The 20,611-nt window shown below is 33.5% G+C and overlaps 1 protein-coding gene across 1 annotated transcript in view; it reads left to right on the plus strand.

The window, feature by feature from the left end:
• LOC137630052 (MAM and LDL-receptor class A domain-containing protein 1-like) overlaps positions 1-20,611 on the plus strand; it is a 217,898-nt gene that overhangs the window by 94,721 nt on the left and 102,566 nt on the right. The window contains exons 34-45 of the mRNA XM_068361542.1: positions 3,785-3,953; positions 4,984-5,174; positions 5,444-5,578; positions 6,903-7,042; positions 7,296-7,415; positions 8,706-8,904; positions 9,058-9,169; positions 9,300-9,462; positions 14,669-14,923; positions 15,459-15,659; positions 15,941-16,135; positions 17,242-17,356. Coding sequence (XP_068217643.1) covers positions 3,785-3,953; positions 4,984-5,174; positions 5,444-5,578; positions 6,903-7,042; positions 7,296-7,415; positions 8,706-8,904; positions 9,058-9,169; positions 9,300-9,462; positions 14,669-14,923; positions 15,459-15,659; positions 15,941-16,135; positions 17,242-17,356 — 1,995 coding nt within the window. The remainder of the gene's footprint in view (positions 1-3,784; positions 3,954-4,983; positions 5,175-5,443; positions 5,579-6,902; positions 7,043-7,295; positions 7,416-8,705; positions 8,905-9,057; positions 9,170-9,299; positions 9,463-14,668; positions 14,924-15,458; positions 15,660-15,940; positions 16,136-17,241; positions 17,357-20,611) is intronic.

The raw sequence follows: 20,611 nt of genomic DNA on the forward strand, positions 1-20,611 counted from the left end.
TGCGCGAGAGAACATAAAGCAGGTCATTGCAATGTTGTTGAAGTTAAATGCATAAATTGTGTGAGAAAGAACTATGATGACACAGAACATAAATCCTATGACAAAGTAAACTGTGAAGTTTATAAGCAAGAAATAATAAGAGCCAGAAACAATACTGACCATGGCTTCGATTAAGAAAATATTATGTAATCTAATAAATATACAATCCATTGGCAACAAAACTCATATCATTAAGGAAGTCGTAAGTGATCAAGATGTGGATATTTGCTTATTAACTGAAACTTGGTTGAGTGGTAATGTGAGTGACAGATCGAAAATAAATGAAATGACACCTAAATCTTATAACTTTTATCATGAACCAAGAGAAAACAAAAGAGGTGGTGGCATTGGAATCTTAATAAAGAAATCATACAAAGTTACAGTAAGAAATCATCTCATAGTTAATTCATTTGAATATATGAATATTAAAATTTTATCTCGAAATGTAAATCTACAAATAGTTATACTCTATAGACCACCGTGCAAAAGCAAAAGAATGTTTCTAGATGAATTTAATAACTTACTAGATACATTGAATGACAATCGAAATACAGTATACTGTACTGTAGTTATATGTGGTGATTTCAACCTACATCTTGATAACAGAGTAGACCCATATGTCAATGAATTTAGAGAATTGATTGACAACCACGACCTTGAAAACATAGTGTCTGAACCAACAGCTCAGTCTAATCATATACTAGATCTAGTTATAGTAAACAAAAACAACAACATCATACTAAATATGGAGATTGAACCTGACTGCTCTATATCCCCAATGCATAAGTTGATGTCTTTTGAAATAGACGTTAGAAAAAATAATGCAATACAGAAGGAAATCACATACAGAATTAAGACTAACTTTGATCCAAAAGAGTTCATTGAACAAAGCCTAGAGGATATAAAAGAGATAACACCAGTCTGTAACTGTGAAGAGAATCACACCCTTGTAGAGGGACAATCCTGTATAAACTGCATTACTAATAGAAGTAAAACTATACTTGCAACTAATTATAATAATAGGTGCCCGGAAATAACAAAAATAATCACAATTAAAGAAAAATCGAACTGGTTTGATAATGAATTACACGAAGAGAAAAAAAGAAAAAGAAAAATGGAGGATAAATGGAAAAGAAATAAAAATAATGAAAACTGGCAACATTACAAAGCAGCTAGAAATCGCTACAATTACCTTATCTTAGTTAAAAAAAAGGCCTATTATAAAAAAGTGTGCAATGAAAATGACCCAAGGAAAATACATAAGAACCTAAAGAAACTATTAGGTCTAAAGACAGAAATAGTGTTGCCCGATATAACTAATGATCCTAAATGCCTAGCAAATGGTTTTATTAACTATTTTGAGGAAAAAATAAATCAAATCTGCTCCAGTTTTCACAACATCAGCACAACAGAGCAAAGGAATACATCAGCAACAGGTGTAAATAAGCTAAGGGTATTCAAAGAGTTAAGTCAGAGTGATTATATGAGAATAATAAAGAAAGTAAAAAAAACCTACTGCGGAAATGATCCATTTCCAATTAATGATGTAAAAGATGCAGAAAATTTCACTAGACTACAAGAGACCTACCGAAACATGGTAAATATGAGTCTAACACAGGCAGTTTTCCCTGATTGTGAAAAAGTTGCGTGTATCAAGCCTGTGTATAAAGGAAAAGGTGATGCAGACAATTTAAGTTCATATAGGCCAATATCAAATCTGTCATATTTTTCGAAAATTATTGAAACTGCTGTACACGAACAAACCTGGAAATATCTGAAAAAATCTAATGTCATACCTGATGATCAATCTGCATACAGAGAAAATTACTCCACAGAAACAACAATATTAGCGATAAAAAATGACATAACAGAAATTATAACAAATGGCAAGTGTTGCATTCTTGTAATGCTTGATCTAAGTGCAGCATTTAATACTGTAGAACATACATATCTGATGGAAGACCTTAAAGCTGTGGGCATCGTAGAACGAGCACACGACTGGTTTGTGAGTTATCTTGAAAAGCGCAAAGTTAAAGTAGTAATATCAAATGTTGAATCTGAGACAAGAAAACTAACCAAAGGGGTGCCTCAAGGCAGTGTACTAGGTCCTCTCCTGTTTGAAATTTACACGATTGAACTGGCAAATATACTTGAAACTCACAGAGTTAAGTTTGAAATATACGCTGATGATACACAATTCTATTTCCCAATAGAATCAGTCGATGAAGCTAAAAGAAAGATACATGAAATAATGAATGACATTAAGGCTTGGATGTTAACAAAAAAGCTCAAGCTCAATGAAGACAAAAGTGAATGTATTATTTTTGGAAATGAAAAAGATATAAAAAGAGTCGAATGCTTCCAAAGAATTGAAATAGGTCAATCGATCATTGACCTAAAGAAATCTGTCAGGAATCTTGGAGTAATCATGGATAATAGACTGACAATGAACGAACATATAAATAACATGGTAAGAAATTGTAACTATCATATTAGAAACATAGCATTTATTAGTAAATACTTAGATGAAAAATCTATTGCCATACTTATTTATCACCACATATTTTCAAGAATTGATTACTGCAACTCACTGTTCTATGGCTTACCAAATTATCAGCTGAAGAAAATTCAGAGAGTACAAAACAGAGCCGCCAGATTAATAAAAGGACTACACAATAGGGAAAGAATTACCCCTGCACTAATTAAGTTACACTGGCTACCGGTAAAAGCGAGAATTGAATACAAGCTACTCTTACTAACGTTTAAGATACTGAACCAAAATGAACCAAAATATCTAAAAGAATGCCTGAATAAACTAGAACTAGGAACAAATGTTAACACAAGACACATGAGTGACAAACATAGGCTATCTGAACCAAGAACAAATAGTAAATTTGGTGAAAGGGCTTTTAGCTACTGTGCGCCTAGACACTATAATAAACTGCCAACTGAAATGAAGGACCTAAAGGGAGCAATTGAATTCAAGAAGAAACTAAAGACATTACTTTTCACAAGATCATATGATTTGGAAGATGCTACAATCAAAGAATTGTATAAGTTATAATGAAAATGTTTCGCTAGATGATTAATATGGACCCGCCCGAGAAGTAGTTCACTCGACTTCAGTGGAGGGTTGGATTTAAACCCAAAACAAGTAACAAAGTAATTGTTCATTACTTCTCTTGTAGTTTATTTATTTCCTTGTTCCCTTTCCTTACTGGGCTATTATTCCCTGTTGGAGCCCTTGGGCTTATAGTATCCTGCCTCAACTTTCCTCGTTGAGGCAGAATCCAAGGTTGGTGGATTTGGTGTAGGTACGTGTGCTGTAACCTGAAGAACTCTGGGAGATGAGGACATCCAAAAAGAGCAGTCGACCATCGTTGCTGTGCCCTTCTGTGAACCTGAGGGAATTAAACTCCTTAAATGTTGTGCGAAGTCGCAATATCCCTGCCAGATATAAGGTCTCTAAAATTAAAGCCTACATCTACAGGGCCCTCACCCATTGCTCCTCCTGGGAATAATGGCTTTTCTAATAAGCAAGTAAACCGCAAGGTTAAGCTAACTTTAGACACTTGGTACCAAGGTGACTAGCAAATTGAGGACACACCACCACCATCAACTTATTCTATGAATCTTCCTGATGTTCCTATTTCTTCCTTCTCAAAGCTTAGTTTATATTGGTGTTACAATGTGAATTACCCTTTTTCATTCACATGAAATACAGTATATCTTTTTTTCTTTGCAGGGATAAATTTCAATATGTATTTAGACCCCAATGACACAGCAGGTATGACAAAAGACTGTGAGGCTCTGTTTGTCAGCCCACCATTCACTGTCAAGACCACATCTTGTTTCAGTCTTTCTTGGAAAAAAGTTAATGAGGTTTTTGCATCATTAAAAGTCATCTATATGGAGTAAGTCCATTCTTTTTTTTTATCTAAAGTTTGATCAATATTTTTAGGAAATTAATTGGCTCCTTTTTCATAAGAATAGGTTTTGCTGCCTGTTAGAATTTATATTTGAATGTTGGAGGTGTCTTACCAGAGTTTAATTATTAGTTTATGATATAGGAGAATGCTCTTGCTTCTTAAAATAATTTTGTCAGTATTATTGGTGTAATTCCTTGAATCTGATATAATATAGCTTAATTTGTCTTTATATTATTCAATTTAACTGATAAAAACATTGTTATACATTGTGTATAATGTATGCAAATTATCAATGGTCATAAAGTAATTTGCAAAATCCACACAATAATGAGAACTTTCTTAACATTTCAAATGGTATTTAGTTTTCTATATTTTCCCCACAATAAAGTAAGTTTAGGAAAAGGCTCTTTTTGTTGTATTTTTATGCATTTACTGTATATTTGCATAATAGTAAGCCATCAACTTCACATTCATTAAATTGCATGAATTTGAAAATGTAGTTTTTAGAAGTACTTTATTGGAAAAATCATAGAAAGTTTCAGACCCTAAGATTTAGATTTACTGTGATCTCTGAGTAAATTTAACAAAAAAGTAAATATGTACTTTAAAAGAAACAAAACAAGTAGATTCCATAATGATATGAACAAAGATTAGGTTTGTGAATAACTATTATTCATTATCATAAAATGGAAACTTCAGCAAGATGTTTTACAAGAGCAAATGACAGGCTTAGTTCAATTCACTGGTATGTTATTGGAACTCCTTCTAAAAGCTTAGTTAAATTCACTGTTACATATTTGTAAAAGCTTAGTTAAATTCACTGTTACGTATTTGTAAAAGCTTAGTTAAATTCACTGTTACGTATTTGTAAAAGTTTAGTTATATTCACTATTACATCACTGAAACATCACTCGCACATAGAATATTTTGTACTCTGTATTTAATTATCTGGGGACTCTTGTTCTATTTATGAAATTACGAGCTGAAAATAAGTTTGTTAATTCCATTTTAACAGTAAGGATGGAATGGAGTTAGCCCTCTTGCTGAATGAAGAGGCTGGATCTTCTAGTAAGTACCAAACCACTGATATGGAGCTTCTGCAACATGGAACTTTCACGTTGGGAATCCAGGGTCTTGTGGATTGTAACTGGGGAGGAGTCATGGCATTTGATAGTGTTGTACTCATGGATAAGCCATGTTCCGAAGGTATGTTTAAAAGAATAGGGTGGTCACTTATGTTTATGGGTGCATTTGTCATGAAAGGACACTATTTGATATTAGGTTTTGATATGTGATATGTGTAGTGAAGGATGAAAATTCTCCTGTGATAAGACATTTCTTCAATTTTTTTTTTTTATTTAAAACTGATTGATTTCTGATGGGTAGGTGGATGGATTATTGAGTAATGTAGTGATGATATATGTAATACCAATTTACCACTTCAAACATTACCAAGTATAATTTCATTTCAACAGATGTTGGAGTAGATTACATTTTCTGTGACTTTGAGAACTCAGATAAGTGTGGATTCCACACATCTCTTCTTGAAGACGATGGAGTTTGGACCTGGGGATCTCATATGCTAGACCACACAACTGAGTCCCTTTCAGGTGAGTGCTATCATATAGCAAATGTTGCATTGTAGAGTAGGGTAGAATATTGAAGTGCCTTCATAAAATTAGGAAAACAATCTTAAGTAAATTTTCCAGTATCCAAGTGTTTGATTAAGATGGGTTGTTATACAATAGATGTTTTTTAGCATATTTTATGTGGTTCTTCAATAATCTAAATAGAAATGAATATATTGGTAACTACTTTGCATGTTTGAAGTTTTTATTCTATCACAGGCGTACATTTTGCGTTTCATATATGTTGAATATTTGATGGCTGTTTATGTTATGATTATTAGGTTATTGATGGACACAGACAAGGGTTCAAGATTGGAAAGATACCTGGAGGTGATAAGGTTATATGGGAGATGTAATATGATGCTAGGAGAGAGTATCATTTATTATTTGAGCAGGGTGATTATGAATGGTAATATAGAAACATGCGAAAATAGCCCCTAAAAAGTCAGAAATAAGGCTAGAATCCCAAAGTCTTCATTGGTTGGCGTAAGAATGAAGAAGGGGCTAAAATCAAAGAGGGGAGAATCTTTTTTAGAGAAATATCCTTAGATGTGATACATACAACCATGTGTTGTACTCTGGTAGGAGAAATGAATGATTTCAACTTCCATAGTTTATATTTATAAATGACATTTCCGGATACATCAAAGTGCAGTGTCCCTGGCATTTTTTGTCGTTCAACGAACATCATCGTAGCGAAGGGGTTAAACCCCTAAAAATATGACCCCAAAAATATGACACCCAAAAAACTACAGAAAAGCTGACAATCTTGAGAGCACTATTTGTCAGTAAATGCTGGTTGGCTTCATTACTTTAATAGAGGCATTAGTATATTTGAAGAAAAGAAAAAAAAGGAAATTTTTCCATTTTAAGGGGGTGATGTCGACTTATCAAGGTTCTGGAGACAGTCAATATGATCAGTGGAAGTTTACTGACATTTTTACCTGTGAAATATGAATTATTAACCCTTTTACCGCCAAAGGACGTACTGGTACGTTTCACAAAAGCCATCCCTTTACCCCCATGGACGTACCGGTACGTCCTTACAAAAAAAAAGCTATAATTTTTTTTTTTTTCATATTTTTGATATTTTTTTTTTGAGAAAATTCAGGCATTTTCCAAGAGAATGAAACCAACCTGACCTCTCTATGACAAAAATTAAGGCTGTTAGAGCAAGTTAAAAAAAATATACTGCGAAATGTGCTGCAAAAAAAATAACCCCCTGGGGGTAAAGGGTTGGAAATTTCCAAATAGCCTGGGGGTAAAAGGGTTAACCTAATTTGATTTCTTTGTTACTTTACACCAGGTCATGAGGTCTTCATTTTAAGTGGGTCTACACATGACAAGTTTGCTCATCTTGTAACTCCACAACTCAAGATGAGCACAGACAACTTCTGTGCTAAATTCTGGTACTTTGTTGCTGGTCCATTTAACGGGTCTTTGACAGTAAGCTTCATATTCAGAAACTCTCTTGAATATTTTATATGTATGATATTTAAATTATGAATATGAATAAAATATTTTTAGATTGATTTTTATTTTGATATGTTATATTGTATTGATATATTATTTATAATTAGAAAAATATTTTTAGAATTTTCTGTGATAAATGCCAAATATTAAGCTCTTCAAATATTTAGTTAACCATTGAAGATTTTTTGTAAGCAAATTTTCTAGGTTTCCTCTATTTTCCCCATAGGTATATTCACAACAAGGGGAGGAGAAGAGCAATCCCTTGTGGGTCATGGGTGACTCCTACCGTGGCAATTGGAGAGGCGTTTCAGTTGAGAGTGATCTTGATAAAGAGAAAAATCTCACAGTACGTAATTTTTCGTATATTGTGAATATCTCTAGGTTAAGAGGCATCACATTCTGCTATTGTGCCAAATGTCTCTGGAAATTTAGAAAACGTAGTAATGATGTTTCTTTATGTTGAACTTCATAGGTGACCCTTTTAGGACTGTAAACTGAGGTTCTGGGGAAAAAAAATGATTCTTATCCAAATATTTTTGTTTCTATGATAATCTTTATATTTTTTACATTTCTTTAGAATTAAAATGCATGAAAGGTAATACTGTTATAAATATGTATTCCAAGGATAAGAATATAGGTAAACAAAATACGTAACACTTGAGTGATTTGTTAAAAGTTGCCTTACTCAAATTTAGATTGGTTATGGCAATTTTATTTGTAAATAAATTTAGATGTCCAACTTTTGTATATATATTGCCTTTGACATCTGTCTAATAAAACTAACTACAATATACAGATGTAGAGTCAAGCAAAGATATCATTTATGAACATTGTAAATTAAAAATACAACAGTAGTTTGTATTTAAAAAGATCTAATTAACCTATTTCACTTATATATAATAGAATTCTATTATGAGGGCCCCACAATGGGTTATTAAAGAACATCAATGTTAGATATTTGCATGTGTCCATATGCAACAAACTAAGAAAAAAATACGATTTTAAGGAGAAATTAATGATAGATACGGGAAACGTATATATGTACTGCAGTTTTTAAATGTCAAAAAAGTTTAGGCATTGGAGTGTAACCATTTATAAAATAATTTTTTTATATTTATGAGAGGCTGGGAGGCACGTAGAGAGTAGAGGTCCCCTTTTTGTTTTTGTTTCATTTGTTGATGTTGGCTACCCCCCAAAATTGGGGGAAGTGCCTTGGTATATGTATGTATGTATGTGTGTATGTATGTATATTTATTTATGAGATTCAACATACATAGCATTACCATGGAAACTATTAAATTTTTTAGGGTATGAAGAATTTTATAAGACCTTTGGTACCGTGTAGTGTACCATTTTGGCATCCCATCCCAACATAAAAGGAATTATGATAATCTGCTGAATTAATAGTTAACAATGGCACTATGGGCAATATCAAGATATTCTTATGACCAATTATGATTTCTTCTGATGAGTCTGTAGATCATAATTACCATTGTTGGGGAAAAATTAAACTCATCTTAAACTGTTTGAATGTGTAGGAATTTGAAGTATTAAGAATGTATTCACATTGGTTTCAATTTGATTTTTTTTCATTAACTTAAAGATTCATAGGTATTCTTTATTCCATTATTAACAGGTGGTTTGGGAAGCTATCCTGGATAAAGTGACTGAAGGCTCTATATCACTTGATGATGTGGAAGTTAGAGAGGGAAGTTGTCCAACTTCTGGTTCTTGCAGTTTTGATGAAAACTTATGTTTGTGGACCCAAAGTTTTGAAGATTCTCTGAACTGGGAAATTGTCAGTAGTATGGGAGACCTTCAGGATCATTCAGCTAGTGAGTTCGTTATTATAAAATGTGTGATTCTTCATTTAAGTGAATGGATTTCTATCTACTGTAAGTGTAATTTCTCTGGATCTTTTAGTAATATATAGTACACAGTTATATTACAAATGTTATTTAGGAATAATTTTTCATTTTATTCTGCAGCAAATGGTAGTTTCTTGGCCATCCAGACTGAAGCATCGCTCCAACTGGGAGATTATGCTATTTTGGAATCTCCACCATTAACAGTACAAGATCCAGCTTGTTTCACTTTCTGGTATGCACGGCCATTATATGTTCCATTTAATATAAATAGTAATAAGAAAAAAATATATTTTGAGACAAAATGCTAAAATCCCTCACAAGACAGTTTATTCATATAAACATTTCCTCTCTGCTTCATCCAGGTACAACCTTTGGGGACCTGGAATTGGCTCACTCACTGTGGAGCAGTCCTTGTCTGACACCGTTCGTTTCAAGAGCTGGCGTCTTGAAGGCTCCAAATCAGAATCGTCTTCAGAGTGGTCATATGGTAGTCTCCCAGTGCAGCCTTCTGCTTCCCAAGTTATGGTAAGGAGAAAATACTTTTCATACAGAGAACAGCTCTCTCCTTTTTAGAATACAGTTTGTTCTCGATATCCATTGGTTTGATCTTTGCGGATTCGATTTGTAATGCAGAGAAGTATATAATATATTAAATGAAAAATCACCTATTCGTGGTTTTGCAATAATAACTCGCGGGGTGACGTTTTCAAACTGACCGCACAAAGCAGAACAGCCCCACTTTATAGCTAACACATGTAAACTATTCAGTGATAAACCCTTTTTATTCTATTATTATTATTATTATTATTATTATTATTATTATTTGCTAAGCTATAACCCTAGTTGGAAAAGCAGGATGCTTATCTCAAGTTTTGATAAGTTAATTTGATGCACCGCACTAAACAGTAAATTCATTTTCACGGTAGGTTCCCTTATCAAAAATCTCTCAAAGCTGTGAACCTGTACTCGCAATTGTGAACCCTTTATTTTCCTTCTGATGACCAATAATTAATTTAAAAATTGTGGATGACTGGAAATTATGGTGGGACATATTTCTTGTTCTTAGCTTATGTTGCATTTAAAGAGATTTATTTAAAGAAAACAATGATTTTTTTTTTGTATATACAATGTAGGAAATAAGATACTTTATATGCAGATACTCTGATTACACAAAGAAACAAAGAATATAATAGATATATTGAAGTCATTAATTTTAATTTTACTGTATCATTTCTTGAACCTCCTCTGGCATTCATATTGCTTCCCTCTTGAAGTTAGTTGAATACTGAAATCTACCCTTAAACTAAAAATTTCCTCCTATTTTCTTTTATTGTAACTGCTACCCTCTAGTGTAGTATCTGGGTCATATGATGACAATACTGAGTGGGTAGATCATATTCCTTTGTCTTTCAGATCATACATCACTAAAGGGGCTGAAGCACATGTTATCTGTCCTTCAGATTGTAATTTTGTTTTTGGATGTTCTTAATAGACTTGGCAGATGCATACTTTCACATTCCTGTTTATGCGGAATCCGTGAAACTTCATTCATTTGTAAATGGGTCAAAGGTTTACAATTCAAAAGCATATTTTTTTTGTCTCAGGAGAGATTCTCAAGTACATGTATTCACCTTATTCCTGGGCATCAGAATTCTTTTAAACCTTGACAATTGGATAATTTCATTGAATCTTTGGTAAAGATTTAGGTTGGGCAACTTTTGGTACTCATTTTATTGAAAATAAAATGAGTACTCCTGGTTTTTTTCTCACTGGATTCTATATTTGGCAATAATGATAGCAACAGTTCCTTTTTTGGCTTTCCCATTGTAAAGGAGGGTTCAGTTCTTATTTTTGTTGAAGCTCAAGCATTGCCATTTCAGGTGTGGATATGGTTACTTGGGACCATCACATCTCGAAAGAAGTTTGTTCTGATGGGTCTCTTGAAGGTGAGGGAATTCCAGTTTCATCATCGCTGATAGTTGAACAAAATGTCTGATATAGACATGACTTACTGCCATTTATGCTGAATCAATTACTCCTATTGAAATGGTGGGATGATCCTCATCTTTAAGTTCAGAATATGTCATTGGAATTAGGGTTTATGAACATATCTCTTTTTGTGGATGCTTCCCAAGAAGGTTGGGGCGTGGCCATAGATTTGCTTTGTGTGTTAGGGAGTTGGTCGAAGGGAGAATCAACACTGTCAATTAGGTTGAATTCTTGGGAGTGCTCAAAATCCTTCAAGCTCAAGAATACTTGGTGATGTGGAGGTACATAGTGGTTTATTCAGACACCGCAATAGCACTGTCTTACATTTGTAAACAAGGGTGAACCAGGTTGGAATCCATGTTTTGGATAGCAGAATTTCTCTTATCTGGGATGATCCTGAGGGGAGTAAATATAATATACTCCAGTTTATTCCAAGTAAGTTGAAATTAGCAGCAGATCAATTCAGCAGAAAAGCACAGATTCTTCTAAAGGAATGTTTGCTACATCCCCAAAGGTTTCAAGAGATTGGAAATTGGTTTGGGAGGCCAAATGTTGATAGGTTTTTTACTTCTGTCGAGAAGATAGAGGTATATTACTTACCAGTTCTAGATCCATTAGCAAGGAAGGTGGACTCCCAAGTTCAGAGTTTTGTTGACTAGCAGAATGACTATGGTGGCTCCCTTTTTGCCTCAGAGTGGATAGTTTATGGATCTGTATCCTTTGTTGTTAGAGTGACCAAATAAGTTGCTTTACAAAAATCAATCTTCCCAGACAACTGATTTCCAAGGAGGTTCACAAACCCCCATGTGCTTTGTCTAACAGCATGAAGACTATCCTCTTATTATCAGGTAAAAAATGGTTTTCAAGGTCTTTTAAAAGTCCAAAGGACAGTCGACCAATAATATATATTCAATAATATTGAATCAGAGTTTTTTATTTCGGATGTGTTCTAGTCATTTGTTATTGAGACCATCCAGTTGTTAGAACAGCTTATTATTTAGTTTTATAATATGAGGAGAGCTTTCCTTTTCTCCCTTTGGAAGGATTTTCTTTTAAAGATCTCATGGGTAAAACTCATCTTTTTAGCCTTTGCTTGAGCTTCAGCTAAATATATTATTGCGATACAGGCTGAAATACTGGCTCTCTTCTATGATATGAGGTTTGGTGAGGGGAAAAGATTTTGTCTTATCTACTTTCAGAGCTATAGATATTCTAAAGAAAGAAAAATAATTGCTTCAATATTTCCGGATAACTCCTTTGAAGAAAGATGTTAACCCTTTTCCCCTCAATGGACTTACTGGTACGTTTCACGAAAGTTATCCCTTTACCCCCATGTACGTACCGGTACGTCCTTGCAAAAAAATCCTTGCAAAAAACTACTATTTACATTTTTTTGCATATTTTTGACATCTTTATGAGAAACTTCAGGTATTTTCCAAAATAATGAGACCAACCTGACCTCTCTATGATGAAAATGAAGGCTGTTAGCACAATTTGAAAAAATATATATTGCAAAACATGCTTGAAAAAGAAAACGCCTGGGCGTTAAGGGTTGGAAAGTTCCAAATAGCGTAAGGGGAAAGGGTTAACACCTATGTAAAAAGACCCTTATATCACATAAGAGCTGTAAATTTCTTTTGTTCAAATTGAAAAGATTAAGGGAAATATTTCTTATTTGTTTAGTGGAATTAGGATTTCAAACCATCCTCTCTCCAAGAATGCTATGTCTTTTATTATTAAGAGTCTAGTCAATAAAGGAATAGAGAATTGGATCCAAGTTAGATGGAGTATCTGAAAGTTAAAGTTTATGATTTAAGAAGTGAAGCTACTTCTGTTAATCAAAGTAGAAATATTTCTATGGAAGGAGTTTTAGCAATATCTCATTGCTGTACTGTCTGCATTATATGGACGTTTAAAAGAAGCTTAGTTTTCTTATAAGAATTTCTGGGCCTTTAGTTCTGTGGTAGGTGTAGATGATGTAATCAAAGAAAAACTTTTCTTATCATTAATGATTTTTGTTTTGTTTCAGGTTATATTCATTTTTTCTACTGAAGATTTCAGTTTGAGGGATAATACTGTATAGAAATACAGTTATACAAGTACAGTAAATTGTAATACTGTATAGTCAAACAGTTTTACAAGTGTTTTTTTAATTTTTGCAATAGGAATTTTTAGTTTTTAAGATTCATTGTTATCATTATTAACTTTTAGCTCCTTGAAAGTTTTTAGTTTTATAATATGCAATCTGGAATCATGAATTATTACCCCTAGTTTACAATGAATTACTGTTAAACTAGTGTTTAGGGAAAGGAGAGTCTCTAGTAATTCAAAGTATTTCAGTAAGCATGGTTTTATAGTTCAGAATCTTTCCTTTACTATCCCACCTCCCTGTCAATGTGGAAATCAACAATATGAACACCAGGGGAGATTCATAGGAATAAAAAGAATTTCGATAAGAAATCTCTAATTGGTGCGAGGCCTCTGGTTATGATTTATCTCGCCCCAGAAATATACCGACACCTTATATAGGTGATTGAGCTGGGTTCAACCTAGCATTCCTATGCAATATTTTCTCTGGTAATATATAGCAGTTATATACCTTAGAAATGGTGCTTAAGGAGCATTTCACTGGGCGGCACAGGTCTCTCGCCCAGAAATAGATTTTTCCTTCGTCAAAATCCCTTTACTTTTTCTATGCTCACCTAGCATTCATATACAGTACCGCACATGCACCCACCTCTCCACTGACTAGTGTTGTCTTGGAGATGTTGAAATAGTTTCGACTTCATGAGTGAAAGACAAAAGGTATATAGTCTATCCACTCAGTAGTGTTGCCATGCACCACCACAAAACCAGATGGGTAGGTTAATACCAAGGAAAGAAAATGGAACCCATATGAATGCCAAGTGAGTGCTGTACCATCCAGTAAGCAGTACTATAGTCCATTTCTTTTAGCGATGCATATTTGCACCGACTCGCAACAGTGCCCTTTTAGCTCGGAAAAGTTTCCTGATCGCTGATTGGTTAGAATTATCTTGTCCAACCAATCAACGATCCGGTAACTTTTCCGAGCTAAAAGGGCACCGCTGCGAGTCGGTGCAAATATGCATCGCTAAAAGAAATGGACTATAGTTATATAGTTAATTCTAGCAGTCTTGCATTCTCCATCATAATGCTTAATATTACACAGTATTCTAGAATTTTTATTATAGTTTTGACCAGATTGTGGAATGATCTCTTTAATCTAGTGGTTGAATTGGTAGAACTTCAGCAGTTCAAATTTGTTACCAATGCTTTTCTTTTGTAAAGCTTTACACAAGTCTCATTTTGTAGTTTATGTATGGCTGACCTAATAAATGTATCTAATTTATAATTTCTTTTATGATTTTATTTTATTTCTAATTTATACTGTAGTTTAAAAATTGATTCTCTGAAGCCCTTGGTCTTATAGCATTTTATGTTTGGAACTAGGGTTGCAGCTTGGCTAGTAATGATATTGGTAATAATATTGATGGGATAAGAAACTTCTTTTGAATTAGATCATACATTAACTAGGCAAAGTCTTAATTTGCAGCTTTGCTTAAAGTGTTGCTTACTCATTATGTTCCAACATTGCAATATTGAAACTACCTAAAAATTATTATCAAATTTTCCTGATATAAATTTTTTTCTTGTAATATCATAGTTATATAATTCATTTACTTGTGTAAAATTCTCACCCATTGCTTTTCATATCTTGCAGATCCAGTTGAAAGGACAAGTTGGTGAATTTTTGGGAGAAGAAAATGGTCAGATTGCTGTTGATGAAATTCTTTTAAGATTCTCGGAGGAATGTGGTTTTGAACCCCCAGATGCTGAAGTGCCTCATGTGGAAACAACAACAGCACTACCATTGCCTACTATATCTCCAGGTTTTATCTATTCCTGCACTTATGAAACAAAAACAGATATTTTTTGTGACTGGACGAACAAAAATAGCCCGTGGGATGTTGTTAAGGTAAAATTCCAATAGCCGTGATCATTATCAGCATTTTCATAATCATGAGTGTAAATAGATTAGTGCCAGATGATGAAGTTGCAAGCTACAAATAAAGCTTGATTATAAATAAATAGAAAACATATAGAAGAATACACACCGAACTTCAAACACTTCAAAAACTTCTAAGATTATAGAGCTTATTGCAGTGATTGATAAAGTTACGTTAGCATTATTTTCAAGCTCTATATCATGGCTTGATAGAAAATCAGGGTTTTATTATATACAAAACTTGAGCCACAATTCATAATTATTTCATATTACTCAAGGCATTGCTATAGCTTCTTATTTAAACTTTAAATTAAACATTGGCTGTTACTTGCGTTTCGTCAAGGAATTCCTGGTTATGTGTAATATGCACCACTGAAATCTGATCTTTCCCTGCCTTGAATTTGTCAAGTTGGGTCTTTTTAACAATAGCAAAATACATGTACCTTTACTTTATTATAAACCATCAATTACTAAGTAACTACCTTTAAATATTTTGTGCTTTCAGGGCAGCCTTGATATTGGAGGTATAGGCCCAGTAGGTGATCACACAACTGATACCGGCCACTATGCCACTGCAAGCCGCAGCCCTGACGAGAGTGGTAGCGGAATCAAAATTTCACAACTTCAGAGTCCAAAAGTTACTGTAGACGAGGAGTCTTGTTTTGTCTTCTGGTACTTCACTTGGGGTGTCGACGTCAATCTTACAGTAAGAATAGCTCCATAATATTGATTAATTAGGATTTTACAACGGATTTAACCCCCAAGGATTCTCAATTTATATGGCTTCAACAAGAAATGGTTATCTTTTTTTTAAATTAATCCTAATTCACATAATTTAAAATGTACTTGGTCATGCATTTATGGAACACAGTTTAATTTAATTATTTCACTATACTGTAAAAGATTGTTAAGAATTTAAAAGATTAAAGGAAAGTAATCTCCCTCTCCATGTAGAAATTTAGATAATTTTTCTATTTTTTTCTTTAGCTTTCAGTAAATGAAATTGAGGAATGGAAGGCATCAAGCTCAGGCAACGCATGGAAAGGAGTTAAAATCACAGTCACAAAAAACACTGAAGGAATTGAGCTCCTTTTTACATCAAGTCTTGGGGACACACAACAGCATTACTTTACTGCCCTGGATGATCTGTACTTTTACAAAACTACCTGTGATAATGTTGAGGTACAGTGTTTGATTACCATCGATATTTAACCCTTTTACCCCCAAAGGACGTACTGGTACGTTTCACAAAACTCATCCCTTTATCCCCATGGACGTACCGGTACGTCCTTGCAAAAAAATGCTATAAAAATTATTTTTGTCATATTTTTGATAATTTTTTGAAAAAATTCAGGCATTTTCCAAGAGAATGAGACCAACTTGACCTCTCTATGACAAAAATTAAGGCATTTAGAGCAATTTAAAAAAATATACTGCAAAATGTGCTGGGGAAAAAATAACCCCTTTGGGGGTTAAGGATTGGAAATTTCCAAAGAGCCTAGGGGTAAAAGGGTTAAAAACTGGAACAGGATTTTTGAACAAATACATTGAGATTTTTTATTATCTTTTACATGGCAGTGGGTCCCTCAGATCTTAATGTATTATAGAATTGGGCATAGCAAATTTCATTGTAAATCATTCTCTCTATATTAGAGTAGCTTGACTTTTTATAGTGGTGTAAAATATGATACAGTAGTTAAAGATCATCATATAGAATGTATCAACCATAATCTATATTTATAATGTTATACTGCATTCCTGTATTTTCTGCAAAAGCTTATAAGAGTTATATAAAGAAATATAAGCTTCACATGAGAATGCAGGATATGATGGTTCTTCTATAAATTTGGTTATAAGGTTAATGGGGTGAGAACATTTTGTTTTATGATACTATGAAGACTTGATATTCCATTAAATCCCTTTTGCACCATTTGGTTTTATGATATAAAACAAATTTGAAATTTATTTGGATTGCATTTGTAATTTCCTTCTTACAACCTTTAGAAATTTTTCATATTTATCAGTTACAACATTTCTATTATATTTATGATGGTAGAGTATTAAGTTAAATACTACTGTTAGTTATAGGCATGAAATATAATTAATTTTATCCTCTAGGAGTTTCAAGCATGCCAAAATATAAAATTTCTTGTGGGATATAATTGTTAATAATATTTTGTGTGTTTCATAAATTATAAACCTTTGTATTAAAGAGTTACCATAAATGACAGTTTAAGATAAAGTAGTCATATTTTTTCTAACAACTAATGCTGATTATAATATAATAGATCGGTGGTTCTACTTCTTTCCAATGCAACTTGGAAGATAGTGACCTTTGTGGTTGGAAGCAGATAACAGATGAAGATGATACAGACTGGCAGTTGGTAAATGGGACGAGTGGAGGTAAGTAGATTTATAAAATCTTAAATTTGTAATGAAAAATAATAATTTATGTAATAAAGTAGATTACTGTATTTTAATACTCAGCTGATGTTCATGTAACATCCTTCTCCAAATTAAATTAGTTAATGATCGTCTATCCTAAAAATAGAAAATGTCCTGTTTTCTTTCACTGCAATAGTCATGCTCCTCCAGTAGACTATTGTGTGTATATGGTGGTACATGGCATTAAGAGCACTATAGTACTCGAAATAGTAATGGTTACTCAAGTCTTTCAGCAGGAGGTCTATTGGGGGCCATAATATGAACTACAGGTTAGTATTAAAATATATTTAATTATTAAGATTCCATTATTTTAATTAATCTCATCTTAGGATCATATGGCTGACACTGATAGAGGTAAAAGGGTGAAGGAAAGAGCCAGTCAATATAATGCCCCTAGCCTAAATACTTATACCAATTAGCTGAGACTCATCTCCAGTAAACATGAGATAGAAAGTCTCACATAGTACCTCACAAATCCTGATTGAGAAAAATTTGATACTAAATACCTATGAGAGTCTAACCATTAACACCAACTTAAAGAAATTTGATAAATAAGAATTTATCCCAATGCACTTTTAATACTTAACACTCAAATAATATAGCAGAAATATTGAGAAAGTTGATACTGTACTATATTATTACATAAAGCACATTTTTGGAGTTTAGCATTCAATAGTGATTATACTAAAACAACCTGCAGCTACCATCACACCCAACAGCCAGTAATTCTTATAAGAAAGCCAGGCTTCTTTTAAGGGGTGCAACTCAACCTCTGCTTGGAATTTTGGAAATTCAGATTATTGTATTTCCGGCTAGGAGAATCTTTATACTGTATTTCATGTTTCAATGAAAACAATTTATTTTATGGCTAAAACGGCCTTTTCTTATATTTAAATAAGCTGTCACTTGAGCAACCCTTTTCTTATCAGTGTACTTGAATAAGCAATTTTTCTTCAAGAATTTGAGGTAAAGAAACTTATCGTAGTCTCCCATAAACTTCATGTAAACCATTCTCTTTCATCAGGCTGTAAATAAAGAACATAGTTCATTTCATTCAATATTGTCTTGAAAAACTTAGGTTGTGTTTCTCTAAGTTATATTTATCAAATTTCTTTGTTTATTTGTTTATATGTTTATAATTCTCATGTTATAGTTATACTGAACGATGCAAAAAGTGGCAAGAGACAGTAACTAAATATGCTTAAAGTGTAAGATTTGCCCAGAAAATATGCAGACATCAATATATTATGCTAGTACTGCCTTGTTCAGACATATAATGTATATATTCTGAGAATTGAAGAAAGCGGCTCACTTCTGCTTAGTAAATTATATGATGAGTATGATCTCATAATCCCAATTGTTGAGGGAAATTGCTACTAAAAGCCCATAATTATGAATACTAAAGTATATTCAGCTGATTGCTACAAATTAGAAAAATAATTGGAAGCCAGTATTTCTTCGTCTTCTTGTTTATATAATTACAATTTTTGTGTTATGTTTATGCTTAAAGATACATTAAGCAGGGGTGTCATGGGGGGGGGGGGGGGGGGAAATTGCCCCCCCCCCCCAAGGCTAAACTTCCCCTCCCAAGCCTCACCTTGCCCCCTCAATCCCTAAACCCCAAAAAGTAACAACAACTGGTTTTCCATCATTCCTACCAAAACTCAAATGTGTCATCACTTTAACCTCACACTTAGTTATATATAGTTTTTGTGACTAAGACTAGCGAACAATAAAAAGTTGACTTTTAAAGAGGTGAGACTCATGGTGAGTGAACATTTATTGAAATGGAATTTAGAAAATGGAAGGATTCCTCAAGATTATTAAAAAGACATTCTGAAAGGGAAAGATGTGTGAATGCTATGAGTAGTGGGTTGAACTTTAAGGCAGTCAAAAAAAAAAAAGAAAAAAAGAACAAAAAAATTCAAAGATAAAATTGATGCCAGCAGGTCAAAAGAAGTAGAGGCAAACAGAGAACATGTGAAGTGCTTGCTGCCTGTCACAAGTTTACTGGGTAGGCAGGGTTTAGCCTTCCGTGGCTTTGATGAAAGTGAAACTTCAAAAAGTAGAGGAATCTTTTATGATACACTCAATATGTTAGTAGACACAAATGAAGTTTTGCGTAAAACGATGGAAGTAAGGTATGGCCCCTACACGTCCCCCAAGTATGAAAATGACTTAGCTCTGGTGTTTGTCAATAATGTTCTCAATAATATATCTACACAAATTAAGAAGACAAAGTATTTTTCAATATTAATAGATGAGATTAGAGAATCAGTTAAGAGAAGAACAATTACGCAAAATAATCTCATTCTTTGATGAAAAAATAATCCAGGAGAGATGTTGTGGTACTTAAGACATGCAAAAACTAGAGGCCAAATCCCTTGCAAATTTCATTCTGAAGAAGTTAAATGAGCTAAGATTATTACTTTCAAATTGCATAGCCCAGTGCTATGATGGGGTGAACATTATGAGTGGATGGGCTTCAAGAGTTCAGGCTCGTATAGCAGAGAAAGTTCCCCATGCCCTCTACATACATTGCTATGCACACAGGCTCAATCTAGTCCCCATTGACTGTGTGAAGAACCTTGATGATTTTGCAGATTTTTTCTCAACCATACAGACTTTATAACTATGTATCAAATAGCAACTCAAGACCTGAGCTTTTTGTTAAATCACAGAAGGAGCTGGGACAACAGGTACTAGACTTAGAAAGAACAGTTGTAACTAGATGGTTCTATTGGTATAAGAGTATTTACAAAATTCATGTATGATAAGAAGCTATTCTTGCAGTACTAAATTCTCTTCTAGTCAAGTAATGAAGCTTTTATGGAAGCATCTGGTCTAAAGTAACAATTGGAATCTTGGAGATTCATAGTTTGTCTCTTTGTTGCAGAGAAATTGTTAATACAAGCAAATTGTCTGTCAGAGCCACTTCAAGAAAAAGGTATATTCAATTTTAAGACTGTAGGTCTAATCACACCTACAAAAACAAACTGGGTAAATATGAGAACACAGATAATATGAGACATAGTATGATGAAGCACAAGAGTTTGCTGAAAAACTTGGAATTGATTTACCAGAGGTAATTGCCACTGTGGGATTAGCTAGCAGTGAGAGAATACAACAAACTTCAAACAGACTTAAATAGTTTCTCGCTACAAGTACAACTGGGAAGCGGCATGGGTAACTGGCATCTTCTCAGGACATCTA

The sequence above is a fragment of the Palaemon carinicauda genome, chromosome 38 (assembly GCF_036898095.1).
Source record: "Palaemon carinicauda isolate YSFRI2023 chromosome 38, ASM3689809v2, whole genome shotgun sequence".
Taxonomy (NCBI): domain Eukaryota; kingdom Metazoa; phylum Arthropoda; class Malacostraca; order Decapoda; family Palaemonidae; genus Palaemon; species Palaemon carinicauda.